This window comes from Myotis myotis, unplaced genomic scaffold (genome assembly GCF_014108235.1).
Source record: "Myotis myotis isolate mMyoMyo1 unplaced genomic scaffold, mMyoMyo1.p scaffold_m19_p_6, whole genome shotgun sequence".
Classification (NCBI taxonomy): Eukaryota; Metazoa; Chordata; class Mammalia; order Chiroptera; family Vespertilionidae; genus Myotis; species Myotis myotis.
In genome coordinates this window covers 78050074-78066679 of record NW_023416368.1, presented here as the reverse complement: position 1 = coordinate 78066679, position 16606 = coordinate 78050074, and the positions used below count along the sequence as shown (strand labels likewise).

Genomic DNA, 16606 nt, shown 5'->3' with positions numbered 1-16606 from the left:
ATAAGAACAGCGGTGGAGGCAAGCCTGTGGGGCCCAGCTGCCCTGTGGGGAAAGTGCACCCCAGGCTCTGGGAGGGGTTTGCCTTTGAGGTTTCACAGCTTTTGCCAGAGGGACCCCATTTTACAGATGGAATTCATGGGGACTTGGGGCAGTCTCAGGCTTCAGAGAGGCTCCCCTGTGGCGGCTGAGGTCCCTCAGTAAGGAAGGTGAGTTGCCCACTGGCCAGAGGCCTTTCCAGGGTGACAACCAGTTCCAGGAAGGACTCGATCCCCAGTGTGGGTCATGCAGGAGGCAGCCAGTCAATGATTCTCTCGCATCATTGATGTTTCTACCTCTCTCCCCTCTCTCTTCCTCTCTGAAATCAATTTAAAAATTTTATATAAAAAAGAAACCCTGTCCCCATTAGCAGTCACTCCCCATTATCATTAACAATCATTAACCCATGTCCTGTCTGTGCATTTGCCTGTGTATGGTAAATGAGAACATGGGCCCCTCCCCCTCCCACCCCTAGGAAATAAAGTGAAGGCTATCAGTCAGCAGACTGTGAGACCTTGTGTTACAGGCACCGCTCACAGAAGGCCAGAGCGGTCTTATCAAACAGCACCTTGAGACAGGAGAGAGCTGTCCCACCCTGGTTCTTGTCTTCTCATATAAATGAATTTAAATGAGAGACCCTGATTGTGTTGTGATAAAACCAATTTATTAAGGGGATCAAATTTATTAAAGAAGCAAGGCAGCCCTAACTGGTTTGGCTCAGTGAATAGAGCAGCAGTTCTCAACCTGTGGGTCACGACCCCTTTGGCGGTCGAACGACCCTTTCACAGGGGTCGCCTAAGACCATCCTGCATATCAGATATTTACATTACGATTCATAACAGTAGCAACATTACAGTGATGAAGTAGCAACGAAAATAATTTTATGGTTGGGTCACAACATGAGGAACTGTATTTAAAGGGCCAGAAGGTTGAGAACCACTGGGATAGAGCTTCACCTGCGGACTGAAGGGTCCCAGGTTCAATTCCGGTCAAGGGCATGTACGTTGGTTTCCGGCACATCCCCAATAGGGGGTGTGCAGGAGGCAGCTGATCGATGTTTCTCTCTCATCAATGTTTCTAACTATCCCTCTCCCTTCCTCTCTGTAAAAAATCAATAATTTTTTTTTTTTTTTAAAGCAAAGCAAGCAAATCTATCATCCGGCATAACATGCACGAATGGGCTCTCAACTAATCTGAAGAGCAAGTTGGTTGGGGTTTGAGGCATTATATACCCTCTTGTCTATAGGTTTAAAAACTCCTCTGCTGAGCCTGGCTGGTGTGGCTCAGTTGGTTGAGCACTGTCCTATGCACCGAAAGGTGGTTCAAATCCCAATAGGAGGTCACCCGGGTTGTGGGCTTGATCCCCAGTAGGGGGCGTGCAGGAGGCAGCCGATCCATGTTTCTCTCCATTGATGTTCTTCTCTCTCTCCCTCTCCCTTCCACTCTCTCTAAAATCAAAAACATTTTTTAAAAGTCCCCTGCTGAGTGTTTTGGTACAGATTAATTCTCAAGGTCCCTTTTTACTTTGTTGTGGCCTTCCCAGAAATCATGAGAAGCACCTGGCATTTTTATCTTGTTAAGCCTTGAGACTGCTGGGTTCTCTGCGTAGGCACAGTGGTTCTCAACCTTCTGATCCTTTAAATACAGTTCCTCATGTTGTGACCCAACCATAAAATTATTTTCGTTGCTACTTCATCACTGTAATGTTGCTACTGTTATGAATCGTAATGTAAATATCTGATATGCAGGATGGTCTTAGGCGACCCCTGTGAAAGGGTCATTCGACTGCCAAAGGGGTCGCGACCCACAGGTTGAGAACCGCTGGCTAGGGAGTTTTAAAAAAAAAAAACTGCCCTTTTTCCTTTTCCCATCCTCAAACAGCTGATTCCTTTGTTTAGTGGGTGAGAAAGACTTCCCCATCTCTCCCCCTTTCCTGCATTCTCTCGTTGGGGAGGCTTTTAACCATTTCTCTCCTGTCCTTGGCTGGGGAAGATAATGGCTTGTTATTTGCAAGCTGGCTGCAAATTGCCCACACTGTTTGGCCTTGTTTTAACTTTCTTGTCTCAGTTTCCCTATTCCTCTTGCCATGGAATTTTCCTAGCTTTTCACTGCCCTGTAACACTTGTGAGCCTGGCTAGCTCCTCAGTCAAGAACACATTGTTTGGTCTCACACAGCCTTTTACACATTCCCCGCCTCCTGCCTGTCCTGTTTTTCTCTGTTTTCTGTCCTCTATAAAAACATTGTATTTGGAAAGTCTGGGTGTCATGCAAAACAATAGCACCAGGGCCCCCTGGTTCAGCCAGGCCTCAGGCTGGATGGGGCTTCGCTGGTAGCAGCCTAGAAGTCCTAATAAACCTATGTCTTTCACAGCCAGTCTTCTGGGTTATTTCTTTGGAATCTGAAAACAATATGCTGAGGTTTTCTGGGACGTCAAACTTTGTATAACAATCTGTTCTGGCCGAGACCGGTTTGGCTTGGTGGATGGAGCGTCGACCTGCGGACTGAGGGGTCCCGGGTTCGATTCCGGTCGGGGGCATGTGCGTTGGTTGCGGGCACATCCCCAGTAGGAGGTGTGCAGGAGGCAGCTGATCGATGTTTCTAACTCTCTATCTCTCTCCCTTCCTCTCTGTAGGAAATCAATAAAATATATTTAAAAAAACAAAAAAACAATCTGTTCTGGACATCTATATATATAAAACACTAATATGCAAATAGACAGAACAGCAAAACAACCAAACAACTGGTCGCTATGACATGCGATGACCACCAGGGGACGTGCATGGAACATGGAGAGCATCGGCCGTGGCAGGATGGTGGAGCAGGTGAGCGGGGGCGCCAGACCAAAGTGGGGCGCCGGTCACTGTCATGGGACGAGCCTCTGGTGGATACTGAAAATTCTTTGCTCCTGTCCTCCGTGGTCCCACCTGGCACTCACACCTGCGCCAGCACGGGCCCCAATTACCCCTCAGGGCTTCTCCACCTCCCCCTGCTCCTGAGGGGCAATCAGGACCAGCAGCTGCCTCTCACACCCGTTGCCAGCACTGGACCGCCACTTGCACCCACTGCTGGCACATGGCACTGGTCCCAACTGCTCAGTGCCAGTCAGCGGGTGGGAGCAGCGGCTGCCAGCCCTGATCACCCCTGAAGGCTTCTCCATCTCCCCCTGCTCCTGAGGGGTGACTGGGGCAGCAGCCACTGCTCACACCCACTGCTGGCGCTGGCCCCAATGGCTCCGCGCCCGTCAACAGGTGCAAGCAGGGCTGGCACCACCCAACAGCATGTGGGAGCAGAGGCAGCAGGAGCGGGGTTGCCAGCAGAGAGAGGACCGGGCTATGCAGCAAGAGGGGCTGGGTGGGGGAGTGGAGAATGGGCCAAAACCTGCCCCTGTACTGACTGCAGCCTTGCAGCCCACAGTTCCTTTCAAGGTGCACAAATTGGTGCACTGGGCCCCTAGCTTTACATAAATGGAATCACATACTCTGTAGCCTCTTGTATCTGGCTTCTCTCATTGAGTGTCATGCTTTCAAATTTCACTCATGTTGTAGCGAGTGTTAGTGCTTCACTCCTTTTCATGGCTGAGTAACATTCCAGTGTGTGGATGGACACTTTCTTTATCCGTTCATCCCTTGATATACATTTGGGTTGTTTTCACCTGTTGGCTTTGTAATGCTGTACAAGTTTTTGTGTGGGCATGTTTTCACTTCTCCTGATGTTAAGGGCAGAAATAGAATAGGAGGAACGCACAAGGCCAAAATGGTGAGGGATGACAAATTTATTCGATCACCCGCACACCAGGTGGCTGAGCCCCAAATGGCTCCAGCATCCTGTGACAGGAATCAGCGGTTTTTAAAGGACTTTTGGCTGGCTTTTTCTGGGCGGAGAATTCTCTGTGCAGGTCCAGAGGGGAGAGATAATGGAATGTGGTCTCAGCAAAAAGGAATGACCATAGTGAAATGGCCTAAAGGTGGGTTCCAGGGGACGGGGTATCAATTCAATTATTTGATCAGACCTCACAGGGACTAGCTATAATTATAAATTATAAGAAATATTAATTATGCTCTGTTAACCGTGATTGTTCTGTTCTGATTAGAGAAGGCACATTCTACCTGGCTGAGAACTCTATGCCCCGGGAAATAGAAATTAACCTAGGAATGCAGTCAGTCCCGTTCTCCTTTCCCAAGAACTGCCTGTCATCATGGAAAGATTAACAGCCTTGTTGCTGAAACAACGTGGCCCAGGAGGCACCTGCCCTTTGCCAGCCCGTTGGACCCCAGCCCGCGTGGCCTGTAACCTAGTAACCATTATACCTTGCCAACTTCCCCATATATATAAGTGGCTGGCTTATGGGAAGGAGCAGAGCAGATTTTTGTGGATGACCTGCTGCTCTCACATACAGCTGCCATTTTTGGAATAAATGCTCATGTATGATTCAACCCCGTCTCTGTTTAACTGGCTCAAATAGAGACAGGCAGCTCAGACCCATTGCATGTCCCGTTTCACTTGTGCACCTAGGAGTAAAAATGCTGGGTCCCGTGGTGACTGTTTGAGGAGCGGCCCCATTTTACATGCCCACCCATGAGTGTGTGGGTGGGGGCCTGGTCTCTGGGCCTCAGGCTCTACGAGGTGGCACAGCATGGGGAGGGGTGTGAAGGAGCAGGTTGCTACTCTGCGTCCTGGTGCTGAGGCCACTTGATCGGTGGCAGGACTCTGAGTCGTCAGCACTGTGGTGTGGCTCTGCCAGCCTCTCTGCTGTCCTGAGGCCTCCCTGCCCTTGTGAGCCCTTTTTCCTATTAAAACCCACCCTGACCTTCTCACTCTCCAACTTTGGCCCCCGTTCCCCTTTGCATCTAGCCACATCCCCAGTTCCTTTCCTCCTGCAAACCTGCCCCATCCAGGCATTCAGTTCACCTGTTCCTTGGATCTGTTCGCCTCATGGTCATGAACAACACCTACTTAACTAACCTTTGCCCAATCCTCAGGCCTGTTCAGACTCATTGCTTGGTGGCTTTGATGGCTGCTCCCTATTCCTCCTCCAGACACCTTTTCACCTGGTTCCAGAACACCTGGCCACCTCTCGCTGCCCTTATTCTATGTAAGAGAACTTACATAACATTAGTGTCAGGTGCTGAGTCATTAGCAGGTCACCCTAGGAAGTGGGTGCTGCTTGTGGCACGGGGGAGGGAGGCAGTGAGGCACAGAGAGGTTAAATAATTGTGCTTGGGTCACATAGCCAAGATCGGAGCCCATGCAGCCGGTGCAGGGTCTGTGCACACTTCTGCCTTCTGCAGCTCCCTTTTCTCCTCCTGGCCTCTGGTCTGGATCTGCTCAGTGAACTCATTCAGGCTCCCAACTCCAACCTCCACCCTGTGCCCATCGTGCCCGCATGTCTGTCTCCACTTGAACCTCACCTTGAATTCCAGACTCGGATCCTCCCCATTTCCTCAGTGTCTCCCCTTGGGGTCTTACCAGAGCCCCCTAAGCTCTGCACATCAAAGAGTCCTTCCCTACCTGCCCACTGAGTCTTTCCATCCCAGTCAGGGCAGCTCTGTTTTCCCCCATCTCCACGTCCTGTCCTGCAAATCCTGCGGGACACCTGGATCCGGACCACTGCTCCCCACTCTCTGGTTAGGACATCCTCCCCAGCCCCTTCCTTGGTCTCCCTGAATATAAAACCCAAATGTTTCAATTCAATCAACAAGGCCTCCCAGATTTGACCACTCCACCCTCTGACCTCCTCTCCTACCCTGCCTGCACAGGCCTGCTGCCAACCAGGCAAGATGCAACCGCAGAGCCTTGGTACAGGCTGTGCCCTCCGCCTGATAACGCCTTCCTCCAGACAGCCACACCCCGCTCCTGCTCCTCCTTTGGGCCTTTGCTGGAACTGCTCCTCCCCTTTCCTAACCTCCTGTGTGATACTGCAAACCTCCCATTTCCCATAGCCGGCCTGCTCTTCTTACAAAGCATTGTCACTTCTCACATTATTGTCTGATACGTTCACCGTGTCTATCCTGTCTCTTCTTGGAACCTAAGGGGGTGCTTGCCCTGTGGTTGTTCAGTAAATATCTGAATAAATGTGTCACTGAATGAGAAGTTACCGATGCCTCCAGAGTGACAGGGGCTGGGTTGGGTGAGCCTCCTGTATGAACTCAGGGAGAGATCCAGGCAGAGACAGGGCTGGAGCTCAGGGGTCGGGAAGGGGAGAGGACAGAGGTGGGAGACTTCATACACAGGAGGACCGATGCCAACCTCCTTCCAGACATGGTTGTCCCTTTGGATTCTCAACTAACCCGCTCTCTCTCTCTCTCTCTTTTTTTTAAGTTTATGATTTTTTTAGAGAGAGAGGAAGGGGGGGGGGAGAGAGAGAAACATTGATTTATTGTTCCACTTATTTATGTATTCATTGATTTTTTTTTTTGCTAAATATGGTTGTCTTTATTTTCTTTTTCCTTGCCCAGCCCTATCTAAACAAAATAAAACTACAGGACTGAAATTAACAACCCATTGAAATCAGCAGTAAGTTATTAAAATCATAAAGCTTTTTTAAAAAATATATTTTATTGATTTTTTTACAGAGGAGGGGAGAGGGATAGAGTCAGAAACATCGATGAGAAACATCGATCAGCTGCCTCTTGCACGCCCCCTACTGGGGATGTGCCCGCAACCTAGGTACATGCCCTTGACCGGAATCGAACCTGGGACCCTTGAGTCCGCAGGTCGACGCTCTATCCACTGAGCCAAACCGGTTAGGGCCATAAAGCTTTTTTAAAAGTAATTATGGGTAAATTATTTAAAGCATACAAAGTTCAAAGAGCCAGGGGTAAGGAGGTCTCCAAGAAGGCTTCCTGGGGTAAGGGAGAGGCGAGGCCAGGGAGAAAACTTGGGAATTTGAAGGACAAAGGGAACACATGACATCAAAGTGCAGGAATTTCACTTAAAATAACATTTCTGAAAATACTGATAAGAGCAACAATAGCACCTGCACAGTGGGACTGTGAGGGGAGTATTCATTGATTCTTGTATGTGCCCTGACCAGGGATCAAACCCACAATCTTGGCTTATCTGAATGACACTCTAACCAACTGATCTGCCCAGCCAGGGTCAGCCAACGCTCTTAAATGGGGACAGTTCATTATTTCCATTGTACAGATGGGAAAACTGAGGCTGGGACCATTAGGTTGCACATGGCCCAGAACCAACTGAGAGGACCCCCTACAGTTGAACGCACAACATTTATGGGGGGACTGCTACGCAGCCCCCCGGGTCCTGAGAGGAGAGCAGGCCTCCGTCTCCTCACTTCAACTAGTTGGGATTCTAAACTGCCGCCCCAAGCGGGTGTTGAGGGGAAACTGGAACTCCAGAGCAGCAGCCAAAGCCGCGCGAGAGCTCCCAAAGCCACGCGAGAGCTTCCAAAGCGCGAGTGGGCGGTGCCATTCGCACTCCTCAGGCACAGCCACAGCCGCTCGGGCTGCCCTTGGCACTGCCTGTCCCAGAGGTCGTTGCATTCAGGCGTTCGCTGGCGACAGCCCTAAACGGAGAGGCTGAGGGGGCCTGAACGGGGCTTCGCAGCAGCTCAGTCGGCTCTGGTCCTGGCGGCGGGCACAGGCGCAGTGAGTGTGAGCGGCGGCCGGCATGGATGACGAGGAGGAGACGTACCGGCTGTGGAAGATTCGCAAGACCATTATGCAGGTGAGAGCGCGCGGGGCTTGGCGAGCGCAGAGGGCGGGCCTCGGGGCCCAGCCGTGAGTCCGAGCGGGGCAGGGAGGCGGAAACGGGAGGCTGGGGTCTCTCTACCCGGATGTTAGCTGCCTCTCGTGTCGCGGTGTTGTCCACGTGAAGAGTGCCGAAACCTTAGAGAACTTTTAAAAGAGTTTATTTGAGCCCTGGCCGAGTGGGGCGTTGTCGTCCTGTACACCAAAAGGTTGCGTGTTCTAGTCCTGGTCAGGGCACTGACCTAGGTTGTGGGTTGATCTCGGTCCGGCGCTCGCTCGCGCTCTCCCCCTTCCCATCCTCTCTCCCCCTCCCCCCTCCCCCATACCCTTGGCCCAGCTGGTGTGGTCCAGTGATTGAGCCTCAACCGATGAACCAGGAGATCACGGTTGGATTCCCAGTCAGGGCACATGCCCAGGTTTCGGCTGAATCCCCCTTGCGGGGCGTGCAGGAAGCAGCTGATGGATGTGTCTTTCTCATCAATGCTTCTTTTTCCTCCGTCTCTCTCTCTTTCTCAAAATCAATAAAAGTCATAAATAATAAAAATTTTATTTGAAGCAAAAATAACGACTTGCTGGGAAGCAAGATCTCAAATACCCTAGAGAATAACGGTTTTGCAGTTTCTTTTTTTATTGATTAAGGTATTACATATGCGTCCTTATCCCCCCATTGCCCCCCACCCCCCTGCAGTTTCTTTTATGCACTTTCAATGAAGGAAGGAGTGTAAGGACGGTTACAGGAAGGCGGGAGGAAGCCATGCAGGGACTGGATCACAGGGAGTTGTCTGTAGTTGAAGGCGGTCATGCGTATTTCAAAGGTGTGTTATCCTGGGCTCACAAGAACAGACAGGGCTCGCTTAAGACAAAAGTAAACCTTTTACTAAACAAGTTCTAGGTCTGGAACGTGACTGCCCACCATGACCTGCCCAGTTAGGGATTTATGATCAGGTTACCTTATGAGGTTACTTTCCATGGAACCCCCTTTTTTTTGTCTACAGTCTCTTGGTTATTTCCTGGAAGGCTTCCACACTACCCCAGTGCATAAGACAGAATCACAGGATTACGGGACTGCAAGGAACCTGGGCCAGCTGTCTACCTGCCACCATCCAGTGCAGACATCTCTCTCTGACCTCTCTGTCTGGTGGCTACTTCAATGCTGTACCCACCAACTTTGAGTTACTCGGGATGGAGCGAAGCAGCAAGCTGGCTGAGCATCACTACACGCCATGTGCTTTAAGCCGCCCTATGGGAGGGGGCCACTGTGACCCCCAGAAGCCCACCTTTGCCTTTGCACTCCCCTTGTAGGAATCCTGCCAGGTTTAAGGGTTTAGGGCTGGGCAGCCAAACCCAGCCCCTTCACTCGTTTGCAAAGCTACCCCAAAGATAGGGACTGAAACAGCTGTGCTACAGGCCGGCAGTGTTGTGGGTCCTGAGAGAAAACCAGGCTGTGGGGACTTCACAGAGGAAAGAGAGTGTAGGAGGCCTCAGGCAGGCCAGGCTGAGTAGCAGCTCGGACCTCCCCTTTCTTTACGTTTTTAAAAATATTTTTATTGATTTCAGAGAGGAAGGGAGAGGGATAGAGAGAAACATCAATGATGAGAGAGAATCGTTGATTGCCTGCCTCCTGCACAACCACTACTGGGGGGATCGAGCTGGCAACCTGGGCATGTGCCCTTGGCCGGAATCGAACCTGGGACCCTTCAGTCCGTAGGCCGATGCTCTATCCACTGAGCCAAACCAGCTAGGGCCCCTTTCTTTCTTTTTTTTTAAATATATTTTATTGATTTTTTTACAGAGAGGAAGGGAGAAAGATAGAGAGTTAGAAACATCGATGAGAGAGAAACATCGATCAGCTGCCTCCTGCACATCTCCTACTGGGGATGTGCCCGCAACCCAGGTACATGCCCTTGACCGGAATCGAACCTGGGACCTTTCAGTCCGCAGGCCGACGCTCTATCCACTGAGCCAAACCGGTTTTGGCAAGGGCCCCTTTCTTTACTTGGATCTTCTTCCTACCAGCCCACTAAAGAGCCTCATTTTCCGAGATGAGTCCTAGAACTCCTGGCCCTCAAGCTTTTGCCTGGTTTTCAACTAAGGTCTGTCCAGGCAGCCTAGCAGTGCCCCTCCCACCTAACTGTCTTTTTCTGCCCCAGACCCCAGGGCCCCAACTCTAGGCTCAAATGGCTCCAACCCAAGTCCCAGTTCTGCAGCTGCTTCCCAATCACAGCCTCTCACGGCCTCAGTTTTCAGAATAAAATGACAGCACCCATGGCAACTGATTAACTGGATTGACACAATGGCTGTCTTGGGGTGTGCCCCGTATTTGTCTCTACCTGCTTCGTCCCTCTTTTCTGGGTTCTACACACACCTGCCACACTGAGCCCCAAACTCCCTGTATTGTCCTCACGGTGCCCTCATTCGGCCCAAGCTCTTGCTGCCATTCCTCCTCTCCCCTGGGGTCACCTGGCTCTTTCTGTCCGCAGCTGTGCCATGACCGAGGCTACCTGGTGACTCAGGATGAGCTGGACCAGACACTAGAGGAGTTCAAGGCCCAGTTTGGGGACAAGCCAAGTGAAGGGCGGCCACGGCGCACGGACCTCACAGTGCTGGTGGCCCACAATGATGACCCCACTGACCAGATGTTTGTCTTTTTCCCAGGTGAGTGTCTTGCTGGTGCCTGAGGGGTCACTGAGAGCCATTTGATGGCCTGTTTAGGATCCAGCTTGTAACATTCCCCTGCTTATAACATTGACCCAGAAGAGAGAGTTCCCCCTCACCTTATGTGCTGTGGGCGACGTCATTGATCTCTGACCCTTCTGAGTACCTTTTCCTTCTTGGTCGTCTTCCCCATTCTCTATTCCTTGGCTGTTTTCTCTGACCACGATTATCATAGGCCTTCCAGGAGAGCCCCCAGCTCCTAACCTCAGACCCACTGTTTCCTCCTCTGTCCACCACCAGCCCAGCTTCCACTCTCAGCGCCTGTGTTCCCTGCAGCTCCTTCCTGCACCGTTGCAGAGTTATTGCCTCATATTGCCTAACCCCCGCCTCACCACACCCTTTCCTCCTTACTGTGCCTCCTCAGTGTCCAGTCATTGTCCCCGGAGACTACACTCAGGTGCCTCCTATTTCAGGATCCCCACTGAGCCCTGGGTTGAGCTAAGAGCCTTCTGAGGGGTGTCCTGGGATCCCTGTGTTCCTCTCTTTTAGCACCTAACCCATTGAGGCAGCCTCGCTCTCAGGCCTGCAAAAGTTGGGGGATCAGGCTGTGTTCAGCACCTTGGTATCAACTACATGCCTAGAATGAAGGGGGTGGGCAGAAAACATTTGCAGAGCAGAACCTGGTGACACTTTTTAAGGTAAACGTCCCTGTGTATGAGATATGATTATTTGAGACCTTAATGCCTAATCACAGGCCTCCCACAGAGCCATCTCCAGACCTGTCGGGGATTAGCTTCTCCCTGGAGTAGTAGTCTCCATGCATTTCCTGGTGTTCGGTGACATGGAGGTGTCACTGCTCCTCTGGGACATGCTTCAGGACAGGGCTTAAGTTTCTGCCTGTATTGGTTTGCTGAGGCCGCCATAACAAAGCACTATAGATGAGTCCTAAAACAACTGACATTTATTGTCTCCAGCTCTGGGGGCTGGAAGTTCAAGATCAAGTTGTCTGCTGGGTTGGTTCCCCCTTATGTTTCTGTCCTTACCATGTTAGACGGTGGCTCTCTCCTCCCTGTGTCCTCACAGGGTCCCTAATGTCTGTCTCAATCTCTTAGAAGGACACCAGTCAGATTGGATCAGGGTTCACATGACCTCATGTTACCTTAATTATCTCTTGGAAGGCCCCTTTACCAAACACAGTAGTTATTAGTTACCTTCTGAGGTACTGGGGATTAGGACTCAAACCTGGGGATTTGGGAGGACTCAGCCCAGGATACTGGTCATCGGTGGAGTGATTTGCACTGCAGAAGACAGAGGCCCAGCTAGGAGCCTCACGTGAATCCTGGTGGCCAGAGCCCTGTGGCTGAAGCTCGTAGGGTCCAGTGTTTCTCTGGTGACAAAGCCCCAGGCCCCTAATGCTACTGAAAAAGTAACAACTTCTACCGCTGGGGATGGGCGGTCTGTCTCCATGGCAGGTCAGCCAACCTCATCTCACCTCTGGACACCCAGCCATGCACTTTGTGGGGTCCCAGATTAAACAAGCCACTTAGCTTGGGGGTTCTCAAACCTTGGAACCAGTGAGGCACCCAACTAAACCCAGATTTCATACCCCACTTCAGACAGGGACCTTTGAAGTCCAGGGGCATAGGCACCTTTCAGCTGCTTGGTGACCTGGAAGCAGCCAGCTCCCTGTTCTACAAACTGAAAAACTGAGGCCTCAGAGAGGTGCCACACATGCCTGGAAACGGGTCGGTAAGGCCCTGGCATTGTGGACCCGCATGCACTCTGTCCACAGAGGAGCCCAAAGTGGGGATCAAGACCATCAAGGTGTACTGCCAGCGCATGCAGGAGGAAAACATCACCCGAGCCCTCATCGTGGTGCAGCAGGGCATGACACCCTCTGCCAAGCAGGTGGGTGTCCCCACAGCAAAGAGCCTGACCACTTCCCTTCCTGTTCTGTCCTGAGCCTCACTTTCCTATGGCACCTAAGAGGCCCCGCCGCTATCTTCACCCAGGGCACCCACTGCACCCTCGGCAGCACTTGCCTCTGGCCCCACGTTCTAATGTGGGAGCTCAGGGTCTGAGAAGGAGCTGCTGTCCTTTGTGGGCAGCATGGGGCATCCCCAGAGCAGGCCCAGCATCCCCCGTCTGTGTTTGGAGAGGCCTAAGTGGGATGGGAGGAGCAGTGAGCACACTCTTCCCTGTGCCTGTGGTCTTTGCCCAGAGTCCTTGCCATCTTGGTCCTCTCTTGGGGAGTGGCCTCCATGCCAGCTCAGGGACCAACCTCCGGACTCATTTGACTGATAAACTCATTTCCTGACACCAGGCTGAGGTCTGGAGATGTGCCAGGGGCCAAGGCAGTGGGGAGAAACCCATGCATGCTATGGGAATGCCTAGCTTATGATGCCTGGCTTCTTGTTGAGGTACAAGATCAAACCCATTCATCTTTCCCATCTGCCATGGCCTCTGAGGAAGAAACGAGCCAGGTCTCCAGTCCTGTGTGTGTGTGTGGTGGGGGGGTTGGGGGGGGCATGGCCATATCTGAGGATCTCTCTTCCAGTCCCTGGTCGACATGGCCCCCAAATACATCCTGGAACAGTTTCTGCAGCAGGAGCTGCTCATCAACATCACGGAGCACGAGGTGGGGCCTAGGGAAGTTGGGGGGAGTTGGGTGGTAGGGAGTGGGGAGATGGTAAAGAAAGTAGAGCCAGGCTCTCAAAGTGTGGCCCCCAGGTCCAGAGCAGCAGCAGCAGCAGCAGCATTACCTGAGCCTTGCTGAGAATGTGGGTTCCCAGTCCACACTGCTGACCTGGGGGATGGGGATCCCAGGTTGTGTCCCAAGGTCCCTCTGCATGACAGTTGTGGGTGGGGTGTAGACTAGCTGAGGACACTGTACCCCTCCCCCGTGTGGGCGTGTGGGGCAGAGCGGGGTCCTGGCCCTCTGGAGACACAGGTTCTGTTCTCTTGGCAGCTGGTCCCAGAGCATGTCGTCATGACCAAGGAGGAGGTGACGGAGCTGCTGGCCAGATAGTATCCTTTCTGGACCTCCCATCCTCTCCCCTCCCCAATCCTCTGGGCTTCTCCATCCCTCCCAGTCAGCCCTGCATGGCTTTTTCCTGACTGAGCTTCCCAGTAAACTCCGAGAAAACCAGCTGCCCAGGATCCAGGCTGGAGACCCCGTGGCACGCTACTTTGGGATAAAGCGAGGACAGGTGAGAGACCACCCTGGCAGGAGAGCCCTACCCCCAGCCTTTTTCCTCTTGGGCAGGAGCCTCAGCACTCACCCCCCTCCCCCAGCTTTTTGAAGAATCAGGGCTACCCCCAAGTCTCTTTTCCTGGTCGGGGTCCTGGTGCCACCTGCCCCGCTGCTGCCCCCACCAATCCCACACACACCTGGGTCCCTGGGGAGGCCCTCCCAGCCCTGCTCTCACTCTGATGCAGGTAGTGAAGATCATCCGGCCCAGCGAAACCGCAGGCAGATACATCACCTACCGGCTGGTGCAGTAGCCATCCTACCACCTAGCAGGTGAGATAGATGCCACCCCAGCTGTGGCGGGGAAGGGGGGTCTGTATACACTGGTGGTGCAGGAAAGACCGAAGTCTTTGCCTGAGTGGGCCCATCTGTTACCTGCCCCACTAATGTTCTGACCCGGAGCCCTGAGCTCAGCCCCTTCTTTCCAGACCTGCTTTCCTCTTCGTTGCCCTAACCTTCTCCTTCCAGGTTCCACCACAGCCTGTCACTCTCCACTTCCCGTGGGGCCCAGGAGTGGCATCTGCCCCCTGGGTATGTCTAACCCACGTGATAGACTAATCACATGATGGCCTTTTCTTCTCTCCTCCAGCCCCTGGGAGACAGACAAATGGACTGTAACCACCTTACCCGGGCAGTTGGCCTGCTGGCCGCTTGCCCTGCTGTGATCTGCTCAACCCTGGAAACCTACCTGCTGCTTCTTTGGAACCCAGGGCAGGCTGTGTGCTTGCCCTCCTGGGCTGAGGGCCCTTGTGGCCACACAGGGACACTGAGCCCCACCTGGGATCCTGTGCAAATGGTTCCTCAAGAGGACAGGATGCTGAGGGGAGGCCAGTGAGCCAGCCAGCAACCAAGGTAGTCCTAGGTTCTTGCCTGTCCCCCGAGGCACTCCAAGCTGGCTCCCCACAAATGGGACCTGGGTCCAAGTCTCCGGGTAAGCCCCCACTTCCAGCTTCCCTCCTCCATGCTCCTCACAGTGGCCCTATCCCTGACCCGTTGAGGACTCTGAGGTCAGCAGGCAGGGAGATTAAAATACCTCTGGATTTGAGTTGGTATTGAAGCTGGGTGTTTTTAAATTAAAGGTGTTTTGAGTAAACAGTTTCACTTGTCTAAAAAAACGGTGGGAGGATAGGTTTGTTGTGGTTTCAAGACAGAGTCTCTGTGACCCTTCCCTGCTCCCCACCTGCAAACTGCCACAGCCATACCTGGCTTTCTGTCCAGTGTTCACAATGCAAAGGTGCATCTGTCCTCTCCCTTCACCCAAAAGGCAGGATTAATGTCCGGTGCTCACTTGTAGCTGTGCTCCCTTATGCTTTTCTTGCCTAGAAGTTTGGGGTCCAACGAGCCTCTCCCCCGCCTAGAGTGTCTGGTTCCAGAAGACACAGTCCCTCCCCCCCCAAGTTAAAAGAAATCATGTATATTCTTTAACCCTTTGCGGTCGTATTAAATTTGGACATGGGTGTCATACTGGTCGGAATTAATTTCCATTGAAAGAGCAGTGATACATAACATGCAAGATTATGAAGGACAAACAAGATTTATTAATTCTTTTTTGGAACTACGTCACTACTAGTAGAATCACTACAAACGTTGTCACTTTCTACGTCAGAGTCAGTATTCAAGGTGCCAAAATAAAACTCTTCATCGTTACTTTCAGATTCGCAGTACACTTCTTTCGGTAACCTTCTTTTTGCCATTTTGGAGTAGTATTTTGAAATATCTTAACAAGCGAGAATGCCTAATTACAGTTAAACGTAATTTGTAAAGCTTTATTTGAAATTCTGCGAAGTATCTCCGAAGCTTGTCGATTTCTTCACTCAAAAGGCGACTGACTCGCCACGGTGTTTTGCATGGCGAGTGTGGAACAACCGCGTCTGTTTATATTGAGTTTCGATATCTCCGATTTGTCGGGGCAATGTTTTGGTTCGTGACAAGGTCGCTTAGACACTTAAGAGCTTTCAGAGAAATTATGAACTGATACATGAATGAATAGAGTTAAGATTCGTACGGTTCCTTGCTGTGGTGGCTGAGAGCAGACTTACAACCGGAACGGTAAAAAAGCTTTGGTGGCTGAGAGTAGACAAACGACCGCAAAGGGTTAATAGCTTTATTGAGACATAATCACCATACAATTCACCCATTTGCAGTATATAGTTTAGTGATTTTTAGTGTGTTCCCAGCTGTGCACACATTACCACCAGTTCTGGAACATTACATCATCCGCAAAAGCAACCCCAACTCCAACAACCACCCCCTGTTCCCCACTTCACTTCCACTGTCACTTTGGTTGGCTATATAGGTTAACTTTTTATTTTAAATTGAATTTATTGGGGTGGCAATGGTACCCGCCTTGGCCTGGCGCCACCCGCTTACCTCCACCATCCCGCTGTGGTCCCACTCTTCAGGGCCAGCCACACCTCGTCACCGACACCCACCGTGTTCCGCACCGCCCCCTGGTGGTCAGCGCACATCATAGTGAGCTGATGAGCTCCAGGTCGAGCAATTTGCATATTAGGCTTTTGTTATAAAAGACTAGAGGCCCGGTGAATGAAATTGGTGTAAGGGGTCGGAGCTGTTCCTCAGCCCTGAATGTGTATTCAGGTCTTTGCCTTTAGTTTAGTTGGCTTGTTTGTGTTTTTATTATCCTCGCAATCTGGGACCCCTCTGGGGATGTCGGGCCTAAACTGGCAGTTGGACATCCCTCACAATCCAGGATGCTGCATGCACCAGTGACCATACTTTTTTTAAAAATTTTTTTTAAAAATATATTTTATTGATTTTTTTTTTACAGAGAGGTAGGGAGAGGGATAGAGAGTTAGAAGCATCAGTGAGAGAGAAACATCGATCAGCTGCCTCCTGCACAGCCCCCACTGGGGATGTGCCCGCAACCAGGGTACATGCCCTTGACCGGAATTTAACCTGGGACCTTTCAGTCCGCAGGCCGACGCTCTATCCACT

The 16606-nt window shown here is 51.7% G+C and overlaps 1 protein-coding gene across 3 annotated transcripts; it reads left to right on the top strand.

Annotated features, from left to right (window-relative positions):
• Positions 1-7499: 7499 nt before the first annotated feature.
• POLR2E (RNA polymerase II, I and III subunit E) lies at positions 7500-14744 on the top strand. 3 transcript variants are annotated; one of them, XM_036313957.1, is made up of 8 exons: positions 7507-7723; positions 10227-10401; positions 12194-12309; positions 12959-13039; positions 13370-13428; positions 13532-13610; positions 13840-13924; positions 14241-14383. In XM_036313957.1, the coding sequence occupies exons 1-7, from the start codon at positions 7667-7669 to the stop codon at positions 13903-13905; spliced, it is 633 nt and encodes a 210-aa protein (XP_036169850.1). In that variant the 5' UTR covers positions 7507-7666; the 3' UTR covers positions 13906-13924; positions 14241-14383. The 3 variants fall into 3 exon arrangements, with proteins under 3 accessions (XP_036169849.1, XP_036169848.1, XP_036169850.1); XM_036313955.1 differs by lacking the exon at positions 13840-13924 and having other exon boundaries at positions 7503-7723; positions 14241-14744; XM_036313956.1 differs by lacking the exons at positions 12959-13039; positions 13840-13924 and having other exon boundaries at positions 7500-7723; positions 14241-14744.
• The last annotated feature ends 1862 nt before the right edge of the window (positions 14745-16606 follow it).

Coding starts and splice junctions, on each gene's coding strand:
- POLR2E (XM_036313955.1), top strand. CDS start 7,667: ATGGATGACGAGGAGGAGACGTACCGGCTGTGGAAGATTCGCAAGACC. Junction 7,724..10,226: donor TTCGCAAGACCATTATGCAG/GTGAGAGCGCGC, acceptor TTCTGTCCGCAG/CTGTGCCATGACCGAGGCTA. Junction 13,611..14,240: donor TTGGGATAAAGCGAGGACAG/GTGAGAGACCAC, acceptor TCTCTCCTCCAG/CCCCTGGGAGACAGACAAAT.